General features: G+C 64.7%; 3 protein-coding genes across 8 annotated transcripts; 2 read left to right on the top strand and 1 right to left on the bottom strand.

The window, feature by feature from the left end:
- NIT1 (nitrilase 1) lies at window positions 1–7,558 on the bottom strand. 4 transcript variants are annotated; one of them, XR_012051911.1, is made up of 8 exons: window positions 7,477–7,537; window positions 6,712–6,792; window positions 4,678–4,947; window positions 4,038–4,141; window positions 3,236–3,369; window positions 2,595–2,720; window positions 849–1,280; window positions 1–636 (listed from the first exon to the last, which is right to left on the bottom strand). XR_012051911.1 is itself a non-coding variant. In XM_072918454.1 (7 exons), exons 3-7 carry the CDS (start codon window positions 4,941–4,943, stop codon window positions 927–929), a joined length of 984 nt encoding a protein of 327 aa, XP_072774555.1. In that variant the 5' UTR covers window positions 4,944–4,947; window positions 6,712–6,792; window positions 7,519–7,558; the 3' UTR covers window positions 1–926. The 4 variants fall into 4 exon arrangements, 3 of the variants coding, with proteins under 3 accessions (XP_072774555.1, XP_072774554.1, XP_072774556.1); XM_072918454.1 differs by having other exon boundaries at window positions 1–1,280; window positions 7,519–7,558; XM_072918453.1 differs by having other exon boundaries at window positions 1–1,280.
- Window positions 7,559–7,601: 43 nt separating this feature from the next.
- Window positions 7,602–10,068, top strand: PFDN2 (prefoldin subunit 2; the record flags this gene model as incomplete). Its single annotated transcript, NM_001245454.1, is given in 4 exon segments — window positions 7,602–7,687; window positions 8,389–8,477; window positions 9,065–9,188; window positions 9,819–10,068. Coding segments are annotated over 4 exon segments (450 nt in total). The 5' UTR covers window positions 7,602–7,624.
- Window positions 10,069–11,659: 1,591 nt separating this feature from the next.
- Window positions 11,660–23,742, top strand: LOC115498404 (V-type proton ATPase catalytic subunit A). 3 transcript variants are annotated; one of them, XM_041721104.2, is made up of 14 exons: window positions 11,662–12,081; window positions 12,756–12,884; window positions 13,630–13,844; window positions 14,548–14,685; window positions 15,329–15,480; window positions 16,343–16,505; window positions 17,716–17,824; window positions 18,688–18,810; window positions 19,694–19,808; window positions 20,118–20,181; window positions 20,754–20,957; window positions 21,721–21,815; window positions 22,451–22,622; window positions 23,560–23,742. In XM_041721104.2, exons 1-14 carry the CDS (start codon window positions 12,006–12,008, stop codon window positions 23,650–23,652), a joined length of 1,848 nt encoding a protein of 615 aa, XP_041577038.2. In that variant the 5' UTR covers window positions 11,662–12,005; the 3' UTR covers window positions 23,653–23,742. The 3 variants fall into 3 exon arrangements, with proteins under 3 accessions (XP_072774533.1, XP_041577038.2, XP_072774532.1); XM_072918431.1 differs by lacking the exon at window positions 14,548–14,685; XM_072918432.1 differs by lacking the exons at window positions 17,716–17,824; window positions 19,694–19,808; window positions 20,118–20,181 and having other exon boundaries at window positions 11,660–12,081.
- Window positions 23,743–24,393: the final 651 nt, after the last annotated feature.

The raw sequence follows: 24,393 nt of genomic DNA, 5'->3' as shown, positions 1-24,393 counted from the left end.
ATTTCCAGGGATTTTTTGTAATTTTAAAATTTCTATAGAAGGAAATTCCTCCCCCAAAAAGCAGAAATCCATTTTGGGGACAAAAGTGCTGATTCAGTGCAAATTTGGGCTGATTTTGGGGTGAATTGGGGCAGATTTGGGGCAGATTCAGGGCAGATTCAGGGACAATTTTGGGCTAAATTGATGCAGATTTAGAGCAAATTTGGGGCTGAATCGAGACCCCAAAAAAGAGTGGGGACCCCAAAAGGAGAGCAGGGAGGACACGTTGTGCTGTTTCATTTTGGGGACAAAAAGGGCAGATTTGGGGCTGATTTAGGGCTGAAATGATGCAGATTTGGGGCTGATTTAGGGCTGAAATGATGCAGATTTGGGGCTGAATTTATGGAGATTTGGGACCCCCAATAAAGAAAGGAGAGGACACCTTGTGCCATTTAGTTTTGGGGATGAAAAAGGGCAGATTTGGGACTGAATTGGGACCCCCAATAAAGAAAGGAGAGGACACTGTGTGCCATTCCATTTTGGGGACAAAAAGGGCAGATTTGGGGATGATTTAGGGCTGAAATGATGCAGATTTTGGGCTGATTTGATGCAGATTTGGGGCTGATTTGGGACCCCCAATAAAGAAAAGCAGGACACCTTGTGCCATTCCATTTTGGGGACAAAAAGGGCAGATTTGGGGCTGATTTAGGGCTGAAATGATGCAGATTTGGGGCTGACTTAGGGCTAAAATGATGCAGATTTGGGGCTGATTTAGGGCTGAAATGATGCAGATTTGGGGCTGATTTAGGGCTGAAATGATACAGATTTGGGTCAGATTTGGGACCCCCAATAAAGAAAGGAGAAGACACCTTGTGCCATTCCGTTTTGGGGACAGAAAAGCAAACCCGGTGCCAATCCCGAGCGGGTGCAGCCCTGGCCTGGCGCCGTCACGTCCCCGGTGTCCCCGGCAGGTCCCCGTTGCTGTCCCCACGGCGGTGGCCGTGCACGGGCAGGTCCCCGTTGCTGTCCCCGCGGCGGTGGCCGTGCACGGACAGGTCCCCGTAGATGTCCCCGCGGCGGTGGCCGTGCACGGGCAGCTCCCGGCGCACCTGCTCCAGGTAGGTCAGGTCGATGTGTGCCAGGCACAGCCCCGGCCCCTCGTGGCACTGTGCCACCACGGTGCCCCAGGGGTCGGCCACCAGCGAGTGGCCGAAGGACGCCCGGCTGGCGTTGTGCCGCCCGCTCTGGGCTGCGGCCACCACGTAGCACTGGCACTCGATGGCACGGGCACGCAGCAGCACCTGCGGGGACAGCGGGGGCACTGAGGGGACAGTGGGGGCACCCAGGGGGCAGCGGGGTCACCAATGGGACAGCAGGGGCACCCAGGGGTCAGCGGGGACACTGAGGGGACAGCGGGGGCACCCAGGGGACAGTGGTGGCACCCAGGGGACAGTGGTGTCACCCAGGGGGCAGCGGGGACACTGAGGGGACAGCAGTGGCACCCGGGGGTCAGCGGGGATACTGAGGGGTCAGCGGTGGCACCCGGGGGTCAGTGGTGGCACCCAGGGGTCAGCGGGGGCACTGAGGGGACAGCGGGGGCACCCAGGGGTCAGTGGTGGCACCCAGGGGGCAGCGGGGTCACCCAGGGGGCAGTGGTGGCACTGAGGGGACAGCGGGGTCACCAATGGGACAGTGGTGGCACCCAGGGGGCAGCGGGGGCACCCGGGGGTCAGTGGTGGCACCCAGGGGGCAGCGGGGTCACCAATGGGACAGTGGTGGCACCAAGGGGACAGCGGGGACACTGAGGGGACAGCAGGGGCACCCAGGAGTCAGCGGTGGCACCCGGGGGTCAGTGGTGTCACCCAAGGGTCAGTAGTGTCACCCAGGGGGCAGTGGTGTCACCCAAGGGACAGCGGGGTCACCAATGGGACAGTGGTGTCACCCAAGGGACAGTGGTGTCACCCAGGGGGCAGCAGGATCACCCAGGGGGCAGTGGGGGCACCCGGGGGTCAGTGGTGTCACCCAAGGGACAGTGGTGTCACCCAGGGGGCAGCGGTAGCACCCATGGGACAGTGGTGGCACCCAGGGGACAGCGGGGGCACCCGGGGGTCAGTGGGGCACCCAAGGGTCAGCGGTGGCACCCAGGGGGCAGCGGGGTCACTGAGGGACAGCGGGAGCACCTGCGGGGTCAGTGGTGGCACCCAGGGGTCGGTGGTGTCACCCAGGGGGCAGCGGGGTCACCAATGGGACAGCGGGGTCACCCAGGGGTCAGTGGTGTCCCCCAGGGGACAGTGGTGTCCCCCAGAGGGCAGCGGGGGCACCAAGGGGGCAGTGGTGCACCCAGGGGTCAGTGGTGGCACCCGGGGGCAGTGGTGGCACTGAGGGGACAGCGGGGACACTGAGGGGACAGCGGGGGCACCCAGGGGTCAGTGGTGGCACCCACAAGGGCACAGGGGGCACGGGGGGCAGGGGCACACAGTAGCACCTGAGGGGACAGCGGTGTCCCCAAGCCCCCAGGGGTGTCCCCAACCTCCCCAGGGGTGTCCCCAAGCCCCCTCAGGGGTGTCCCCAAGCCCCCCTGGATGTCCCCAACGTCCCCAGGGGTGTCCCCTCACCTCCCAGTGCGCGGCTCCGGTGGTGACGGTGAAGGCCGAGGGGTAGGTCAGGATTTGGGCACCGGCCCCGCGCAGGGCCTGGGCCAGCTCGGGGAACCGCAGGTCATAGCACACGGCCAGCCCCAGCTGCGGGGACATTGGGGACATTGGGGACATTGGGGACACCCCTGGGCATGGGGTCAGCTCTGGGAAATGTAGGGCAGAGCACAAGGCCAGCCCCAGCTGCAGGGGGGGACACTTGGGGACATTGGGGACACTGGGGACATTGGGGACACCCCTGGGCACTGTGGGGTCAAGGCCGGGGTTTGGGCAGGGCCAGCTCCAGGACCCACAGCCTGCAGCACACGGCCAATCCCAGCTGCTTTTTGGGAATACCGTGGGTCACTGAGGGCTGAGGACACTTGGGGACACCCTGGGGACACTTGGGGACACCCTGGGGACACTTGGGGACACCCTGGGCACTGTGGGGTCAGTCTTTAGGGCTGTAAAGGACCGGGACAGAGACAGCTCTGGGAAGCACAGGCTGCGGCACACGGCCAGCTCCAGGATTTTTTGGGAATGCCGGGGATCAGCGAAGGCAGGGGACACTTGGGGACACTTGGGGACACTCAGGGACACTCGGGGACAGCAGGGGACCGTACCTTGCCCACGGGGGTGTCGATGGGGGGCAGCAGCTCCCGGCCGGGGTTGGTGAAGGAGCTCTCGCTCAGCGCCGGCGCCCCCGGCAGCGCCGCGTCAAACAGGTGCAGCTTGCGGTAGGCGGCCACCAGCGCGCCTGGGGACAGCCACCAGGGGTTGGGGACATGGGGGACAGCTACCAGGGGTTGGGGACAGCCACCACGGGTTGGGGACACGGGGGACAGCCACCACGGGGCTGGGGACAGCCACCACGGGGTTGGGGACATGGGGGACAGCCACCACGGGCTTGGGGACAGCCACCACGGGGTTGGGGACAGTGGGGATAGCCACCACGGGGTTGGGGACACGGGGGACAGCCACCAGGGTACCTGGGGACAGCCACCACGGGGTTGGGGACAGTGGGGACAGCCACCACGGGGTTGGGGACAGCCACCACGGGGCTGGGGACAGCCACCACGGGGTTGGGGACACAGGGGACAGCCACCAGGGCGCCTGGGGACAAACACTACTGGGGTTGGGGACAGTGGGGACATGTGGGGACACAGGGACTGGGGATTTGGGGGACACGGGGGTGACACAGGGGTGGCACAGGGTGGCAGAGGGTGGCACGGGGTAACACAGGGGTGACACGGGGTGACACAGGTTTGGCACGGGTGACACAGGGTGGCACGGGGTGGCACAGGGGTGGCAGAGGGTGGCACGGGGGTGACACAGGGTGACACAGGGGTGGCACAGGGGTGGCAGGGGGTGACACAGGGGTGACACAGGGGTGGCACAGGGTGGCTCAGGGAGGCCGTGTCCCACCCGAGCTGTCCAGCAGCAGGTGACAGTTGTAGATGCGGCCGGTGCTGTCCCAGTCCTCGCCACGCTCGTGGAAGCCACCCAGGGAGAGCCACACGTCACATTCCCTGGGGACACAGAGGGACACGGCATGGGACACACGGTGACACTCCCTGGGGACACAGAGGGACATGGCATGGGGACACAGAGGGACACGGCATGAGGACACACGGTGACACTCGCTGGGGACACACACAGTGCCACCACTGCTGACCCTCGGTGCCACTCCCGGTTTCTCTCAGTGCCACCCCGCTGTCCCTGTGTGCCACCCCGCTGTCCCTTGGTGCCACCCTGCTGTCCCAAGTGCCACCCCACTGTCCCCAGTGCCACCCCACTGTCCCCAGTGCCACCCTGCTGTCCCCAGTGCCACCCCACTGTCCCCAGTGCCACCCTCCTGTCCCTCAGTGCCACCCCTCTGTCCTGGGTACCACTCCACTGTCCTGGGTGCCACTCCCGGTGCCCCCAGGTGCCACCCCCAGTGCCCCCGCGCTGCCCCAGGTGCCACTCCCAGTGCCCCCAGGTACCACCCCGGTGCCCCTGCGCTGTCCCCAGGTGCCACTCCCGCTGTCCCAGGTGCCACCCCGGTGCCATCCCGCTGTCGCACCTGGCCAGGCGGCGGTAGCGCCGCACGGTGTCCCCGTGCAGGGGCTCTGCCAGCGCCAGGCTGTGCTGGGCGCTGTCCCCGATGAAGTCGAAGGCCTCGGGCAGGAACACCAGCCGGGCCCCCGCGGCCGCCGCGCGCCGCACCAGCGCCGAGCACTGCCGCCAGTTGTGCTCCTTGTCCGCCGTGCATGTCACCTGTGCCACCGCCACCAGCCCGCCCGCCGCCTCCGGGGACACTGATGGGTCTGGGGACACTGACGTGGCCATGGGGCTGTGGGGAGCGGACACCAGAAGGGACTCAGGGGGACACCAGAGGGGCTGGGGGCACTGCCATGGCTGTGGGACACTGTGAGGGACTCAGTGGGACACCGACGGGGCTGGGGACACCGATGGGGCCACAGGGGTTTGGGGAGGGGACACTATGAGGGACTCAGGGGGACAGGGGGACACTGCTGGGCCTGGGGACACCAAAGGGTCTGGGGACACTGATGGTTCTGGGGACACTGACAGGGCCACAGGGGTTTGAGGAGGGGACACTGTGAGGGACTCAAGGGGACACCAAAGGGTCTGGGGACACCGACAGGGCCACAGGGGTTTGGGGAGGGGACACTGTGAGGGACTCAGGGGGACAGGGGGACACCGATGGGGCTGGGGGCGCTGCCATGGCCATGGGGCTGTGGGGAGGGGACACTGTGAGGGACTTGGAGAGACAGGGGGACACTGCTGGGCCTGGGGACACCAAAGGGTCTGAGGACACTGACGGGACTGGGGACACTGAGGGGCCTGGGGACACTGACGTGGCCACAGGGATTTGAGGAGGGGACACTGTGAGGGACTCAGGGGGACACCAAAGGGGCTGGGGACACCAACAGGGCCACAGGGGTTTGGGGAGGGGACACTGGGAGGGACTCAGGGGGACAGGGGGACACTGCTGGGCCTGGGGACACTGATGGGTCTGGGGACACTGATGTGGCCACAGAGCTGTGGGGAGGGGACACTGGGATGGACTCAGGGGGACACCATAGGGTCTGGGGGCACTGCCATGGCCATGGGGCTGTGGGGAGGGGACACCATGAGGGACTCAGAGGGACAGGGGGACACCAATGGGCCTGGGGACACTGAGGGGCCTGGGGACACTGATGTGGCCACAGGGGTTTGAGGAGGGGACACTGTGAAGGACTCAGGGGGACACCAAAGGGTCTGGGGACACCAAAGGGTCTGGGGACATTGACATGGCCACAGGGCTGTGGGGAGGGGACACTGAGATGGACTCAAGGGGACACCAAAGGGCCTGGGGACACTGACAGGGTCACAGGGGTTTGGGGAGGGGACACTGGGATGGACTCAGGAGGACACCAAAGGGTCTGGGGACACTGATGGGGCTGGGGACACTGATGTGGTCACAGGGGTTTGGGGAGGGGACACTGAGATGGACTCAGGGGGACACCAAATGGTCTGGGGACACTGACAGGGCCACAGGGCTGTGGGGAGGGGACACCAGGAGGGACTCAGGGGGACACCGACGGGTCTGGGGACACTGAGGGGACCTCGGAGGGACTGGGGACACCTCAGTGGGGCTGGGGACACCACCATGGCTGTGGGGAGGGGACACTTTTGGGGACCTCAGTGGGACTGGGGACATCACTGTGGCCAGGCCACTGCAGGGTGGGGACACCAAGGGGACACCAAAGTGACACTGCTGTCCCCGGGGACACCAAGGGCACCTCACGGGGACTGGGGTCACCCCATAGGACACCTCAAAGGGATTGGGGTCACCCCCTTGGGGACAGGGACACCCCCAGGTGACCCCAAGGGGAGCAGGGTCACTCTTGAGCCCCCTGCACACACACCTGGGGTCACCCCCAGGGTCACCCTCAGCCCCTCTGGGGTTTTTGGGGTTCCCCATGGGGTATCTGGGGTTCCCACAGGGTTTTTGGGGTTCCCCATGGAGTTTTTTGGGGTTCTCCACTGGGTTTTTGGGGTCCCCATGGGGTATCTGGGGTTCTCACAGGGGTTTTGGGGTCCCCCTCGGTACCTGCCCGCGCTGCTGGAGCTCTGGGGGGCTCTCGAGGCTCTCGGGGGGCAGCACAGCAGGGCCCGGGGGGCCACCCTCAGCCTGGGGGGGAGGACACCCCAAATTGGGGAGGGGTCACAGGGCTGGGGGGGGGAACCTGGAACCCCCAAAACTGCCCCTGAACCCCCAAAACTGCCCCAAACTACCCCAGGTGTGACCCCAAACCACCCCCTGACCCCCCAAATGTCCTCAGCTCCCCCTGAGCTGCCCCAATTTTGATCCCAAAGTACCCCAGACCCCCAAAAACAGCCCCAAACACCCCCAAAACTGCCCCAGACCCACAAAACTACCCCAGACCCCCCTAAACTGCTCCAGACCCCCAAAAACTGCCCAAAACACCCCCAAATCTGCCCCAAACCCCCAAAACTGCCTCAAACACCCCCCCAAACTACCCCAGCCCCCCCCAACTGCCTCAAACACCCCTAAAACTACCCCAGACCCCCCAAACACCCCCAAAACTACCACAGACCCCCCCAAAACTGCTCCAAAGACCCCTAAAACTACCCCAGACCCCCCCAAACACCCCCAAAACTACCCCAGACTCTCCAAACCGCCCCCACACACCCCCCAAACCGCTCCCCCCCCGCCGCCCCCCACCTATCCCCAGCCCCCCAAAACCCCGAACCCGCCGCACCTCCGCCCTCCCCCCACCCCGAACCCCCTTTCCCGCACCCCGAACCCCCTTTCCCCCCCACTTTCCCCCCTTTTCTCGCCCCATTCCCGCACATTCCCGGCTGAAATTCCCCCCCTCAGGCACTCTGCCCTCACTCAAGATGGCGCCGACGCCGCCCTCACCCGAGCCCAAGATGGCGGCCGGAAGTGGCGGCGCGGCGCGCGCGGCGCGGCCGGAAGAGGAGGGGGCGCGCGGGGCAAGATGGCGGAGCCGGGGAAGGGGCGAGCGGCGGCCCCGGCGGGGAAGGGGCTGAGCGCTGAGCAGGTCAGCGGGCACCGGGAAGTGGGGAGGGGGCACCGGGAGTGAGGGGGGCACCGGGAGTGAGGGGGGGTGGGCCGCGGAGCGAGTGGGGGGCTGTGGGAGCGGGGGGTCCCTGATAACGGGGAGGGGTCTCTGATAACGGGGAGGGGTCTCTGGTAACGGGGGAGGCCTTTCCCAGTCCAGTCCTGTTCCCAGTTTGCCCCAGTCCATCTCAGTCCATTCCCAGTATGTCCCAGTGTGTCCCGGTCCCATCCCAGTCTATTCCCAGTCCCTCCCAGTCCCTCCCAGTCCATGCCCAGTCCATTCCTAGTTGCTCCCAGCCCCTCCCAGTGTGTCCCAGTCCCTCCCAGTCCCTTCCTGGTCCATTCCCAGTCGCTCCCAGCCCCTCCCAGTGCATCCCAGCCTGTCCCAGTGGCTCCCAGTCCATTCCCAGTCCTTTTCCAGTCCATTCCCAGTGGGTCCCAGTCCATTCCCAGTCTCCCCCAGTCCATTCCCAGTCCCTCTCAGCCCATTCCAGTGGGTCCCAGTCCATTCCAAATCCCTCCCAGTCCATTCCCAGCCTCTCCCAGTGGCTCCCAGTGTGTCCCAGTCCATTCCCAGCCTCTCGCAGTGGCTCCCAGTGTGTCCCAGTCCATTCCCAGTCCATTCCCAGTCCCTCCCAGTCCCTCCCAGTGGCTCCCAGTCCATCCCAGTTTGCTGTGCAGGTGGTGTCGCGCTTTAACCGCCTGCGGCAGGACCAGCGGGGTTTGGCCTCCAAGGCGGCCGAGCTGGAGCTGGAGCTCAACGAGCACACGTGGGTGTGGGGCCGGGGGTTTGGGGTGTGGGGTGTGGGGTCAGGGTTTTGGGGTGCGGGGTTTGGGGTTTGGAGATTGGGGTTTGTGGTTTTGGGTTTGGTGTTTGGGGTTTGGGGTTTCGGGTCGGGCTTTGGGGGTTTGGGATGCAGGGTTTGGGGTTTTGGGATTTGGGGTTTTGGGAATTGGGGTTTGGGGTGTGGGGTTTGGGGAATTGGAGATTTGGGGTGCGGGCTGCAGGGTTTGGGAGATTTGGGGTGGATCAGGATGGATTTGGGGGTATTTGGGGTGGATTTAGGGTGGATCAGGGTGGAATTAGGGTAGATCAGGTTGGATTTAGGGTGGATCAGGATGGATTTGGGGTGGATCAGGGTGGCTCAGGATGGATTTGGGATGGCTCAGGGTGGATTTGGGGTGGATCAGGATGGATTTGGGGTGGATCAGGATGGATTTGGTGTGGCTCAGGGTGGATTTGGGGTGGATCAGGATGGATTTGGGGTGGATCAGGGTGGAATTAGGGTGGCTCAGGGTGGATTTAGGGTAGATCAGGCTGGATTTAGGGTGGCTCAGGATTTGGGGTGCTGCCCAGGCTGGTGATCGAGACGCTGCGGGAGGTGGATCCCACCCGGAAGTGTTTCCGCATGGTCGGGGGGGTGCTGGTGGAGAGGACGGTCAAGGAGGTGCTGCCCGCGCTGGAGAGCAACAGGGAGCAGGTCTGCACCCCAAAATCCTGCTGGCACCCCAAAGGCCTGCTGGGATCCTGTACAAATCCTGCTGGAACCCCAAAAATCCTGCTGGGATCCTGTAAAAATCCACTGGGGAGCCCAAAACCCCGCTGGGATCCCATAAAAACCCAACAGGGTATCCCAAAACTAACTGGGGAGCCCAAAATCCCACTGGGATGCCATAAAAATCCAATGGGACAGCCTCAAACCCGCTGGAGATCCCATAAAAACCCAACTGGGAACCCCAAAATCCTGCTGGAACCCCAAAATTCTGCTGGGATCCTGTAAAAATCCACTGGGGAGCCCAAAATTACACTGGGATCCCATAAAAATCCACTGGGGAGCCCAAAACCCCGCCGGGAGAGCCCAAAAAATCTCCTGGGACCACCCCAAAAAATCCTCTCTGGACTTTTCCCCTGCTTTTTTTCCCATTTTTGCCCATTTTCCCTGTTTTTCCCTCCAGATCTCCAATCTAACCGAGTCTCTCTCTTTTCCCCCATTTCCCCCATTTCCCTTATTTCAAGTTTTTCCCGTTTCCCCATTTTCCCCCCAGATCTCCAATCTAACCAAGTCTCTCTTTTCCCCCATTTTGCCCATTTTCCCCCTTTTTCCCCCCAGATCTCCAAGCTGATCGAGGCTCTGGCGCAGCAGCTGCAGGCCAAGGGCCGGGAGCTGTCGGAATTTCGGGAACGCCACAACATCCGCCTGGTGGGCGAGGACGACCCCAAATCCGCGCCCCGGGACGGCCCCGAGGGGGGCAAGGGGGGCCCCGGGGGGGTCTTGGTGTCCTGACCCCCCCAAAAAAAATTCCCAGCGGGTTTTGGGGTCGTTTCGGGGGGGTTTGGGTAATAAACGGGAGTTTGGGAAATCCCCGGGTTGGTTTTTATGGGAAAAGGGGGGGAAAAGGGTTTGGGGGAGGGGGAGAACATCAGATGTGGGGGGGTTTCAGGTGGGACCCCAAAATTGGGGTATGGGACCCCAAAATGGGGGAAAAACAGGAGCCCAAAAATAGGATGTGGGACCCTAAAATGGGGGAAAAACAGGAGCCCAAAATTGGGGTATGGGACCCCAAAATGGGGAAAAAACAGGAGCCCAAAAATGGGGTGTGGGACCCTAAAATGGGGGAAAAACAGGACCCCAAAAATGGGGTGTGGGACGTCAAAATGGGGGAAAAACAGGAGCCCAAAAATGGGGTATGGGACCCTAAAAGGGGGGAAAAAGAGGACCCCAAAATTGGGGTATGGGACCCAAAAATGGGGGAAAAACAGGAGCCCAAAAATGGGGTGTGAGACCCTAAAATGGCGGAAAAACAGGAGCCCAAAAATGGGGTGTGGGACCCTAAAATGGGGGAAAAAGAGGACCCCAAAATTGGGGTATGGGACCCAAAAATGGGGGAAAAACAGGAGCCCAAAAATGGGGTGTGGGACCCCAAAAATGGGGAAAAAAGGGGAACCCAAACATAGAGGGTGGGACTCAAAATGGGGGAAAAAAGGGACCCTAAAAATGGGGTATGGGACCCCAAAAAAGAGGGAGAGGAGACCCCAAAAATGGGGATGCAACCCCAAAATGGGGGAAAAATGGGACCCCAAAAAAGGGGGAGCGGACACCTCAAAAATGGGGATTCAACCCCAAAATGGAGGGTGGGACCCCCCGAAAAAAAAGCGTGTTGGGGTTTGGGGGGAGATCCCCAAAATGGAGGTTTTGGGGTGCAAGGGGGGACCCTAAACTGATGGGGAGGGGACCCCAAAATGTGGGGCTGGGACCCCTAAAAAGGGGTGGGGGGGGATTCCAGGGGATGGCCCTAAATAGGGGAGTGGGACCCCAAAGTTAGGGGAGGGGCGGGGGGACCCCAAATGGTGTTGGTGACACTCCAAGGGGAGGGCCCAGAGGACACCGTGAGGTGACAGAGGGAAGGAGGTGACAAGGAGACAGCGGGGGGGTGACAAGGACTTGGGGGTGACCAGGACTTGGGGGTGACAAAGGGAAGGGGGTGACAAGGAGACAGCGGGGGGGGTGACAAAGACACAGGGGTGACAATGCCACGGGGGTGACAAGGACATGGGGGTGACAAAGAGGGGTGACAAGGACACGGGGGTGACAAGGACACGGGGGTGACAATGCCACGGGGGTGACAAGGACATGGGGGTGACAAGGACATGGGGGTGACAAAGAGAAGGTGGTGACAAGGCCATGGTGGGGTGACAAGGACTTGGGGGTGACAAGGACTTGGGGGTGACAAGAATTTGGAGGTGACAAAGGGAAGGAGGTGACAAGGACTTGGGTGTGACAAAGGGTGACAAAGGGAATGGGATGACAAGGACATGGGGGTGACAAAGAGAAGGGGGTGACAAGTCTGGGGGGGTGACAAAGAGAAGGGGGTGACAAGGACTTGGGGGTGACAAAGAGAAGGGGGTGACAAGGACTTGGGGGTGACAAAGGGTGACAAAGAGAAGGGGGTGACAAGGACACAGCAGGGAGGTGATGAAGAGAAGGAGGTGGTGACGTGGGGGTGACAAAGGGAATGGGGTGACAAGTCTGGGGGGGTGACAAGGACACAGCAGGGAGGTGACAAGGACACCCACGCCGTGTCCCCGTCACCCCGAGCCGGGCCGTGCCGGTGTCACCCGGTGTCACCCGCAGCAGGGGGACGCGGCTGTTGACTGCACACAGTGCCACACCCGCGGTGGCCCTGCCACCGCCGTGTCACCCCGCCGTGTGGTGCCACACCCGCGGTGGCCCTGTCCGGTTGTCACCGGCGCTCGGGGCCATTTAACGGCGGTGGCGGCGCGGCGGGGAGGGGACAGCATGGAGGGGACACGGGGGACACGGCTGGAGGAGAGCGAGAGCCTCGTGGGGACCGTGCACGGCGTGTCCGGGCCCGGTACGGTGACACTGGGGACAGCCCGGGGACAGCCGGGGATGGGGACCCGGTGGCGTTTGCGCCGCTGAAATGGGGACAGGAGAGGGGACAACGGGGACAGAAGGATGGGGGTGGGACAATTGGGACAGAGGGACACCGGGGGGACAATGGGGACAGAGGGACAGGAGAGGGAACAATGGGGACAGAGGGACGGGGGGACACGGGACAGAGGGACACGAGGGGGGACAATGGGGACAGAGGGACAGCGGGGGGACAATGGGGGGACAATGCGGGGGAGCACTTGGGGAGAGGACAGGGTTGGGAACAGGAGGGGACATCGTGGGACATCCTGGGGACAGAGGGACAGCCGGGGATGGGGATCTCGGTGGCATTTTTGGACCTAAAATGGGGACAGGAGAGGGGACAATGGGGAGGGGACAGCGTGGGAAAGCACTCGGGGGTGGTCGCGGGGAGGGGACAGGGATGGGGACAGAGGGGTCCCCGGTGGGGTGGTGGCCCCGGGGACGATGGCGGAGGAGGGTGGCCGTGTCCCCGCAGTGGTGACAGCCCCGCGCACGGCAGGGACGCCACGGGGAGGGGACAGGGATGGCGACCCCGGGGCTGGCTTAGGGGACACGGTGGTCCCCGTGCGGTGGTGGCGCGGGGCCGGGGGTGACAGCGGCGTGTCGCCGCAGTGGTGACAGCCACGCGGATGGCGGGGGCGGCCATGTACGAGCTGGTGCGCGTGGGGCACGCGGAGCTGGTGGGGGAGATCATCCGCCTGGAGGGGGACATGGCCACGCTCCAGGTGTACGAGGAGACCTGTATCCTGTCCCCTGGTGTCCCCTCCGTGTGTCCCCTCCGTGTGTCCCCTCCGTGTGTCCCCTCCCTTCTTCCCCCGAGCCTCTGTCCTGTCCCAGCCTGCTCTGTCCCCTCCCTTGTCCCTCCTTTCTGCCCCTCCCTGTCCCCTCCCTGTCCCCCCAGCCCATCCCGTCCCGCTGTCCCCTCCCTGTCCCCGCAGTCCCCGTGTCCCCCACTGACCCCATTGTCCCTGTCCCCAGGTCCCGCTGTCCCCGTGTCCCCGCTGTCCCCCCGGTCCCCGCAGTCCCCTCTGTCCCCGTGTCCCCGCTGTCCTCTCGTGTCCCCTCTGTCCCCGCCATCCCCGCTGTCCCCGCTGTTCCCCTCGTGTCCCCGCGGTCCCCGCTATCCCCGCTGCCCCACTGTCCCCGTGTCCCCCACTGTCCCTATGTCCCCGCTATCCCCTCTGTCCCCCCTGTCCCCCCTGTCCCCGCTGTCCCCCCCGTGTCCCCGCTGTCCCCGTTGCCCCCGTGTCCCCCTCTGTCCCTATGTCCCCGTGTCCCCGCTGTTCCCCCCGTGTCCTCTCTGTCCCCGCTGTCCCCTGTCCCCGTGTCCCCTCTGCCCCCGTGTCCCCGCTGCCCCCCCTGTCCCCCGTGTCCCCGCGGTCCCCGTGTCCCCGCTATCCCCTCTGTCTCCGCTGTCCCCCGTGTCCCCTCTGTCCCCCCTCTGTCCCCGTGTCCCGGCCGCGGTGACGTTCCTGAGCGGCCGCAGCGGGGCTGCAGGTTGGGGACCCGGTGCGGCGCACGGGGACGCCGCTGGCGGTGGAGCTCGGCCCGGGCATCCTCGGCTCCATCTTCGACGGGATCCAGCGGCCGCTGCGCGACATCGCCGCGGCCACGGGCAGCATCTACATCCCGCGGGGCACCAACGTCCCCGCGCTGCCGCGACACCTGGACTGGGACTTTGTCCCCAGCAAGGACCTCCGGGTGCGTGGCCCCTCCCCGCCACCTCCCCGGACCCCCGTCCTGTCCCCTTGTCCCATCCCTGTCCTGTCCCCCCTACCCCATCTGGCTGCCCAGGCCCTGTGTCCCCGTCCTGTCCTGTCCTGCCATCCCCTCTGTCCCCTCCCCTGTCCCCTTCTTGTCCTGCCATCCCCTCTGTCCCCTCCCCTGTCCCCTTCTTGTCCTGCCATCCCCTCTGTCCCCTCCCCTGTCCCCTTCTTGTCCCCTCCCCGTCCTGCCCTGCCATCCCCTTTGTCCCCTCCCTGTCCCCTTCTTGTCCCCTCCCCGTCCTGCCCTGCCATCCCCTTTGTCCCCTCCCTGTCCCCTCCCTGTCCCCTCCCTGTCCCCTCCTTGTCCCTTTCTTGTCCCCGTCCTGCCCTGCCATCCCCTCTGTCCCCTCCCTGTCCCCCCTTATCCTGCCCTGTCCCCCTCTGTCCCCTTTTGTCCCCCCCAGGCCCGTCCTGTCCCTGCCAAGGGACATCACCTCCATTGTCCCCTCCCCTGTCCCCTCCCTGTCCCCTCCCTGTGTCCCCTGCCCAGGAGGGGACCCCAAAAAAGGGGATGGGGACACAGTGACACAGAGGACACGGGAGCGGGGGGGACACGGGGACATGGGGACACGGAGTCGCGGGGACATTGGGGACACAGGGACATGGGGGTCGCTGACGGTGTCGCCGCCGTGTCGCAGGTCGGGAGCCACGTGACGGGCGGGGACATTTACGGGTCGGTGGCGGAGAATTCGCTGCTGCGGCACCGGCTGATGGTCCCGCCCCGCAGCCGCGGCACCGTCACCTACATCGCGCCCCCCGGGCACTACGGCGTGGCGGTGAGCGGCGCCGGGACCACCGGGACCGACACCACCGGGACACCGGGACTACCGGGACCACCACCGGGATCAGAGGGAGCGGGGTCGGGATCACAGGGATCGGAACCAGCGGGTGGCGGGACAGGCGGATTGTCCCGGGTTGGTCCCGGTTGATCCCGGGCTGACCCTGCCTGATCCCGGGCCGATCCCGGCTGACCCCGGCTGATCCCGACTGATGCTGGGTTGATCCCGGGCCGATCCCGGGCCGGTCCCGGGCTAACCCCGGCTGATCCCGGCCGATCCCGACTGATCATGAGTTGATCCTGGGCTGATCCCGGGCCGATCCCGGCTAACCCCAGCCGGTCCCAGGCTAATCCCGGCCGATCCCGGGCTAACCCTGGCTAACCCCGGTTTATCCCGGGCCGGTCCCGGGCCGATCCCAGCTAACCCCGGCCGGTCCCGGGCCGGTCCCAGTTAACCCCAGCTGATCCCGGGCCGGTCCCGGGCCGATCCCGGCTAATCCCAGCTGATCCCGGGCCGGTCCCGGGCCGATCCCAGCTAACCCCTGTTTATCCCGGGCCGGTCCCGGGCCGATCCCGGCTAACCCAGGCCGATCCCGGGTCAGTCCCGGTCTAACCCCGGCTAAGCGGTGCCGGTCCCGCAGGACGTGGTGCTGGAGCTGGAGTTCCAGGGGGTCCGGGAGCCGCTCTCCATGATCCAGCTGTGGCCGGTCCGGCAGGTCCGGCCCGTGGCCGAGAAGCTCCCGGGGAACCATCCGCTGCTGACCGGCCAGAGGGTCCTGGACGCGCTCTTCCCGTAGGGAACGGGAACGGGGCTGGGACCGGGATCGGGACTGGGACTGGGAACGGGATCGGGATCGGGATCGGGGCTGGGATCGGGGCTGGGATTGGGATTGGGACTGGGATTGGGACCAGGACTGGGACTGGGACCGGGACTGGGATTGGGACCAGGACTGGGACTAGGGGTGTGCACTGTTCCCGTAGGGAATGGGATCGGGACAGGAATGGGGACAGGGAACAGGGATGGGGACAAGGACAGGGACAGGGATGGGACTGGGGACAAGGAAAGACGGAGCTGAGGACAGGGGATGGGGACAGGGAGAGATGAATTTGGGGACAGGAATGGGGACAGGGAGAGATGGATTTGGGAACGGGAATGGGGACAGTGATGAGGACAGGCAGAGATGGATTTGGGGCCAGCCATGGGGACAGCGATGGGGACAGCGATGGGGACAGCGATGGGGACAGCGATGGGGACAGGCAGAGATGGATTTGGGGACGGGCAGAGATGGATTTGGGGACAGGCAGAGATGGATTTGGGGACAGGGATGGGGACAGGGAGAGATGGATTTGGGGACGGGAATGGGGACAGGGATGGGGACAGGCAGAGATGGATTTGGGGATGGGAATGAGGACAGGGATGGGGACAGGGATGGGGACAGGCAGAGATGGATTTGGGGACAGGCAGAGATGGATTTGGGGACAGGGATGGGGACAGGAATGGGGACAGGCAGAGATGGATTTGGGGACAGCCATGGGGACAGGAAACAGCGACAGGACGGGGCTGGCGCAGGGACAGGGGTGCGGGCAGCCGCGGGGACAGGCGCAGGGTGGCACCGGGGCGCTGCCACCACGATGGCGTGTCCCCTTGTCACCAGGTGCGTGCAGGGGGGCACCACGGCCATCCCGGGCGCCTTCGGCTGCGGGAAGACGGTGATTTCCCAGGCCCTGTCCAAGTTCTCCAACAGCGACGTCATCGTCTACGTGGGCTGCGGGGAGCGCGGCAACGAGATGGCCGAGGTGCTGCGGGACTTCCCCGAGGTGACACGGGGACATGGGGACATCAGGGTGGCACTGGGACATGGGGCACGGGGGGACATCGGGGTGGCACTGGGATATGGGATAAAGGGGGACATCGGGGTGGCACTGGGACATTGGGCACAGGGGGACATTGGGGTGGCACTGGGACATGGGACACGGGGGGACATCGGGGTGGCACTGGGACATGGGATAAAGGGGGACATCCAGGTGGCACTGGGACATGGGGCACGGGGGGATGTCGGGGTGGCACTGGGACATGGGATAAAGGGGGACATCGGGGTGGCACTGGGACATGGGACATGGGGGGACATCAGGGTGGCACTGGGACATGGGGCACGGGGGGACATCGGGGTGGCACTGGGACATGGGACATGGGGGGACATCAGGGTGGCACTGGGACATGGGGCACGGGGGGACATCGGGGTGGCACTGGGACATGGGACATGGGGGGACATCGGGGTGGTAGGGCGGTGACAGGGACTTCCCCGAGGTGGCACGGGGACACGGGACACAGGGGGGACATCCGGGTGGCACTGGGACATGGGGGGACACGGGAGGGACATGGGGGACACGGGGGTGGCACTGTGACAGGGCAGGACATGAAGGGCATCGGGGTGGCAGGGGGGTGGCAGTGACACGGGGGGTCATGGAGGGGCTTCAGGGACTTCCCCGAGGTGATACGGGGACATGGGACACAGGGGGACATTGGGGTGGCACTGGGACATGGGACACGGGGGGACATCGGGGTGGCACTGGGACATGGGATAAAGGGGGACATCGGGGTGGCACGGGGACATGGGACACGGGGGGACATCGGGGTGGCACTGGGACATGGGACACGGGGGGACATCGGGGTGGCACTGGGACATGGGACACAGGGGGACATCGGGGTGGCACTGGGATATGGGACACGGGGGAACATCAGGGTGGCACTGGGACACGGGGGTGGCAGGGTGGTGACAGTGACAGGGATGTTCACAGAGAGTCCTCAGGGATGTCCCCGAGGTGACATGGGACACGGGGGGACATGGGGGGACATCAGGGTGGCACTGGGACATGGGACACAGGGGGACATCGGGGGGGCAGGGCTGTCCCGCAGTGCCACAGGGGTGACACGGGGGGACATTGGGGGGGCAGGGCTGTCCCGCGGTGCCACAGGGGTGACACGGGGAGGTGGCAGGCGGTGACAATGTGGCCCCGGTGTCCCCAGCTGACCATGGAGGTCGGTGGCCGCTCCGAGTCCATCATGAAGCGCACGACGCTGGTGGCCAACACCTCCAACATGCCGGTGGCCGCCCGCGAGGCCTCCATCTACACCGGTGGGGACACGGGGGGACATGGGGGACATGGGGACACGGGGACATGGGGGGGACATGGGTGTGTGACAGGGACACGGGGACATGGGGGACATGGGGGGACACGGGACGGGGACACTGGGGGGACATGGGGGGACACAGGGGGACACGGGTGTGTGGCAGGGACACGGGGACACACGGGGACATGGGGGGACACAGGGACATGGGGACATGGGGACATGGGGGGCATGGGGACATGGGGACACGGGTGTGTGACAGGGACACGGGGACATGGGGGGGACATGGGGACACGGGGGGGACATGGGGACATGGGGGGACACGGGGGAACACGGGGGGACAGGGACATGGGTGTGTGATAGGAACATGGGGACATGTGTGTGTGACAGGGACATGGGGGGGACAGGGGGACACGGGTGTGTGACAGGGACATGAGGGACATGGGGGACATGGGGGGGACATGGAGGGGACATGGGGGGACACAGGTGTGAGACAGGGACATGGGGACATGGGGGGACACGAGTGTGTGACGGGGACACGGGGGGACATGGGGGACATGAGGGGACATGATGGGGACATGGGGGGACAGGGACATGTGTTTGTGACAGGGATCACGCTGTCCCTGGGGGTGTGACACGTGTGACACACGCATGTGACAATGATCACGCTGTCCCTGGGGGTGTGACACACATGTGACACATGTGACACACGTGTGGCAGGGATCACACTGTCCCTGGGGGTGTTACACGTGTGACATGCGTGTGACAAGGATCACGCCATCCCTGGGGCTGGGACGGGGCTGAGGCTGTCCCTGGGTGTGTGACACACATGTCACACACATGTGACACGTGTGGCACATGCGTGTGCAGGGATCACGCTGGCCGAGTACTTCCGGGACATGGGCCTGCACAGCTGCCTCTTGGCCGACTCCACCTCGCGCTGGGCCGAGGCGCTGCGGGAGATCTCGGGGCGCCTGGCCGAGATGCCCGCGGGTGAGACCCCAAAATAACCCCGGGGGGGGGAGGGACCCCAAAACACCCGGGGAGCGCAGAGAGGAGACCCCAAAAACCCAGGGGGTGGGGGGTGGGGGAGGGACCCCAAAAACCCGGGGAGAACAAAGAGGAGACCCCAAAATCCCGGGGGTGTGGGCAGAGGAGACCCCAAAAACCCTGTGGGGTGGGGGGTGGGCACAGGTGAGACCCCAAATCCCGGGGGATGGGCAGAGAGGAGACCCCAAAAAATCCGGGGGGTGGGGGGGTGAGACCCCAAAAATCCCGGGGGTGCAGGTGGGGGAGACCCCAAATCCGGGGGTTCGGGGATCAATGGGGTCAGTGGGGTCATGGGGAGAACCCCAAATTCCGGGATTTGGGGGCAAATGGGGACTGAGGTCACGGGGGGGCTGTGCGGGATGGCGGGGGGATGGCTGGGGGTGACAGCGGTGGCCCCGGGGGTGGCAGGGGGTGACAGGAGGTGACAGGAGGTGACAGGGCAGTGACAGGGCAGTAACAGGAGGTGACAGGAGGTGACAGCCGTGTCCCCACAGACAGCGGGTACCGGGGGTGACAGGGCAGTGACAGGGGGTGACAGGAGGTGACAGGAGGTGACAGGAGGTGACAGGTGACAGCTCTGTCCCCACAGACAGCGGGTACCGGGGGTGACAGGGGGTGACAGGGCAGTGACAGGAGGTGACAGTGGGTGACAGCTCTGTCCCCACAGACAGCGGGTACCGGGGGTGACAGGGAGGTGACAGAGGGTGACAGGGAGGTGACAGCTCTGTCCCCACAGACAGCGGGTACCGGGGGTGGCAGGGAGGTGGCAGTGGTGTCCCGGGAGGTGACAGGGAGGTGACAGGAGGTGACAGCTCTGTCCCCACAGACAGCGGGTACCCCGCGTACCTCGGGGCCCGCCTGGCCTCGTTCTATGAGCGGGCGGGGCGGGCGCGGTGCCTCGGCAGCCCCGAGCGGGAGGGCAGCGTCAGCATCGTGGGCGCGTGAGTGTCACCTGTCACCTGTCACCTGTCACTTGTCACCTGTCACCTGTCACCTGTCACCGTGTCACTGTGTCACCTGTCACCTGTCACTGTGTCACCGTGTCACCGTGTCACCGTGTCACTGTGTCCACCCCGTGTCACTGTGTCACCGTGTCACCGTGTCCCCGTGTCACCGTGTCCCCTGTCCCCATGTCCTCATGTCCCCTGTCCTCGTGTCCCCCTGTCCTCGTGTCCACCTGTCCACCTGTCCCCCTGTCCCCGTGTCCCCATGGTGGGGGACACCCCCAGCTCACCCTGACCCCCCCACAGGGTGTCCCCTCCCGGTGGGGACTTCTCGGACCCTGTCACCTCGGCCACGCTGGGCATCGTGCAGGTGAGGGGACAGCGGGACAGCGGGACAGGGTGGGTGACACCGGGTGACACTGGGTGACACTGGGGGTGACACACACATGTTCTGGGGGCTGGACAAGAGATGCTGGGTGACATGGGTGTGACCTGAGGGTGACACTGGCAGGTGTTCCATGGGGACAAGGATCTCTGGGACAGGATGGGTGACACTGGGTGACAGCGGGTGACACCGGGTGACACCGGGTGACACAAGGTGACACACACATGTTCTGGGGGCCGGACAAGAGATGCTGGGAGTGACCTGGGGATGGCACTGGCAGGTGTTCCATGGGGATAAGGATCTCGGGGACAGGATGGGTGACAGCGGGTGACAGCGGGTGACAGCGGGTGACACCGGGTGACACCAGGTGACACTCCCAGGTGTTCTGGGAGCCAGACAAGAAGCACAAGGACACACAGAGAGACACTGGGGGTGACACAGGAGTGACCTGGGGGTGACACTGGCAGGTGTTCCATGGGGATAAGGATGTCGGTGACAGGACAGGTGACACCGGGTGACAGCGGATGACAGCGGGTGACACCAGGTGACACTGGCAGGTGTTCTGGGGGCTGGACAAGAAGCTGGCGCAGCGCAAGCACTTCCCCTCGGTGAACTGGCTGATCTCCTACTCGCGCTCCCTGCGCGCGCTGGAGCCGCACTACGAGCGCGCCCACCCCGAGCTGCCCGCGCTGCGCGACCGCGCCCGGCGCATCCTGCAGGAGGAGGAGGAGCTGGCCGAGATCGTGCAGCTCGTCGGCAAGGTCTGCAGTTATTTATGGGGTTTATTTATGGGATTTATGGGATTTATGGGGTCTGGGATGTGGGGTTTGTGGGATTTATGGGATTTATAGGGTCTGGGATGTGGGATGTGGGGTGTGGAATGTGGGGTCAGGGACCCTGCAGGAGGAGGAGGAGCTGGCCGAGATCATGCAGCTCGTGGGGAAGGTCTGGCATTTATTCATGGGATTTATTTATGGGATTTATGGGATTTATGGGGTCTGGGATCTGGGGTTTGTGGGGTTTGTGGGGTCTGGAGTGTGGGGTTTGTGGGATTTATGGGGTTTGTGGGGTCCGTAAGCTGTGGGATGTGAGATATGAGGTGTGGGATATGGGACCCTGCAGGAGGAGGAGGTGGCTGAGATCGTGCAGCTCATGGGGAAGGTCTGGGACTGGGATTTATGGGATCTATGGGGTCTGGGATATGGGGTCTGTTGGATTTATGGGGTTTGTGGGGTCTGGGATGTCAGATATGAGGTGTGAGGTCAGGGGCCCTGCAGGAGGAGGAACTGGCTGAGATCGTGCAGCTCGTGGGGAAGATTTGGGATTTATGGAGTTTGTGGGGTTTGGGTGGATGGGGAAGGTGGATCTGTGGGGTCAGTGGGATCAGTGAGGTCAGTGGGATCTGTGGGGTTAGTGTGATCTGTGGGGTCTCTGGGATCACTGGGATCTCTGGGATTTGGGGTCCGGGACGGGGCTGCAGGCTTTGGGGTCCCCAATCAGTGCCAGGGCCCCTCTGTCCCACAGGCGTCGCTGGCCGAGGGTGACAAAGTGACCCTGGAGGTGGCCAAGCTGCTCAAGGACGATTTCCTGCAGCAGAACGGATACTCGGCCTACGACCGGTACCGGCACCCCCGGGACCCCCGGGACCCCCAAAACCCCACTCTGACCCCCCTGGGACCCCCAAACCTGATCCCCACCCTGCCTACGACTGGTACCGGGACCCCCGGGACCCCCCCGGGGACCCCCCCAGGACTCCCCCAAAGTTCTGCCCCTTCTACAAGACCGCGGTGATGCTGCAGCCTGACACCCCCAATCCACTCCTGACCCCCCAAAATCCCTCTCTGACCCCCCGAATTCTCTCCCTGACCCCCCCAAACTCCCCCCTGACCCCCCAAATTCCCTCTCTGACCCCCGAAAATTCCATCCCGACCCCTCCCCAGGTTCTGCCCCTTCTCCAAGACCATGGGCATGCTGCAAACTGACACCCCCAACCCACTCCTGAGCCCCCAAACTCCCCTCTGACCCCCCAAATTCCCTCTCTGACCCCCCAAATTCCCTCTCTGACCCCCCAAAATTCCATCCTGACCCCCGCCCCAGGTTCTGTCCCTTCTACAAGACCGCGGTGATGCTGCAAACTGACACCCCCAACCCACTCCTGACCTTCCAAACTCCCTCCTGACCCCCCAAATTCCATCTCTGACCCCCCAAATTCCCTCTCTGACCCCCCAAAATTCCATCCCGACCCCCGGCCCAGGTTCTGCCCCTTCTACAAGACCGTGGGCATGCTGCAGAACCTGGTCACCTTCTACGAGCTGGCGCGGGCGGCGGTGGAGGGGGCTGGTCCCGAGGAGCAGCGTGTCACCTGGGCCACCATCCGCGAGGGGCTCGGGGACATCCTGTACCGCCTGAGCGCCATGAAGTTCCAGGTGGGGGGCGCGGGGGGCAGGGACCCCCGGGGAGGGGTCCTGGGGGGGTTAAAGGGGGATTTGGGGGTCCTGGGGGAGGTTAAAGGGGGATTTGGGGGTCCTGGGGGGGGTTAAAGGGGGATTTGGGGGTCCCGAGGGAGGTTAAAGGGGGTTTGGGGGGTCCCGAGGGAGGTTAAAGGGGGATTTGGGGGTCTCAAGGGAGGTTAAAGGGGGATTTGGGGGTCCCGAGGGAGGTTAAAGGGGGATTTGGGGGTCCCATAGGAGGTTAAAGGGGGTTTGGGGGTCCTGGGGGGGGTTAAAGGCAGATTTGGGGGTCCTGGAGGAGGTTAAAGGGGGATTTGGGGGTTCTGGGGGAGGTTAAAAGGCGATTTGGGGGTCCTGGGGGAGGTTAAAGGGGGATTTGGGGGTCCTGAGGGGGGTTAAAAGGGGATTTGGGGGTCCCATAGGAGGTTAAAGGGGGTTTGGGGGTCCTGGGGGAGGTTAAAGGGAGATTTGGGCGTCCTGAGGGGGGTTAAAAGGGGATTTGGGGGTCCCGGGGGGGTTAAAGGGGGTTTGGGGGTCCTAGGGGAGGTTAAAGGGGGATTTGGGGGTCCTGAGGGAGGTTAAAGGGGGATTTGGGGGTCCCGAGGGAGGTTAAAGGGGGTTTGGGGGGTCCCGAGGGAGGTTAAAGGGGGATTTGGGGGCTGAGACCCCCAGGGAGGGGTCCCGGGAGAGGTTCCGGGGGGGTCTGGGGGTGTCCCCCCGTGTCCCCCCGTGACCCCCCGTGTCCCCTGTGACGGTCAGAACAGGGGACGGGGGGGAGGTGACCCCGTTTGGGGGTCTCGGGTGGATTTTTGGGGTGGGGTCCCCACACGAATCTCAGTGTGGGGGTTCCGTGACCCCCCCGTGGGGGTCCGGGGGTGACCCCCGCGTGTCCCCCCGTGTCCCGCGTGGGCAGGACCCGCTGAAGGACGGCGAGCAGCGGATCCTGGCGAACTTCGCGCGGCTGCAGGAGGAGATGGTGGCGGCGTTCCGCAGCCTGGGGGACTGAGGGGGACACGGGGGTCCCCAAGGGGGGGACAGGACACGGGGGGTCCCCAATGTCCCCCCCAACCCCTCCAATAAAGGCCCCGTGGTGGCACCTGAGCTCCCGCGTGGCTTTCCCGGGGAGGGCGGCAGCGCCCGGTGTCCCCAGGGTGGGTGGCACCGGGGGTGGCACCGGGGGTGGCACCGGGGGGTCCGGAGGGGTGATGAGGGGGACACGGGGGTGACAGAGACAGTGGGGGGTGCACTGGGGACATCGTGGGGGGGACACGGGGACACTTTGGGGGGACATTGGGGTGACTGAGACACCCGGGTGGGACATGGGGACATCGTGGGGGAGACATGGGGACACCCTGGGGGGGACACGGGGGTGACAGAGACACTGGGGGGGCACTGGGGACATCCTGGGGGGGAAACGGGGATTGGGGGGGACGAGATGGGGAACGGGAACGGGAACGGGAGGGGGACACCGGAACGGGGGAAAAACGGGTACGGGGGAACGGGAATGGGAGGTGGGAACGGAGCGGGGGCACCGGGGATTGGAGGGCAACGGAAGCGGGGGGAGCACTGGGATGCCATGGAGGTTACTGGGAGCACTGGGATGCCATGGAGGGTTACTGGGAGCACTGGGATGCCATGGAGGTTACTGGGAGCACTGGGGGTGTTACTGGGAGCACTGGGATGCCATGGGGGTGTTACTGGGAGCACTGGGAGCACAGTGGGAGCACTGGGGATGCCATGGGGGTGT

This window comes from Taeniopygia guttata, chromosome 25, assembly GCF_048771995.1.
Source record: "Taeniopygia guttata chromosome 25, bTaeGut7.mat, whole genome shotgun sequence".
In the NCBI taxonomy this organism is placed as follows: Eukaryota; Metazoa; Chordata; class Aves; order Passeriformes; family Estrildidae; genus Taeniopygia; species Taeniopygia guttata.
The sequence above is the reverse complement of the archived record's forward strand: the minus strand, read 5'-3'. Positions and strand labels throughout refer to the sequence as shown.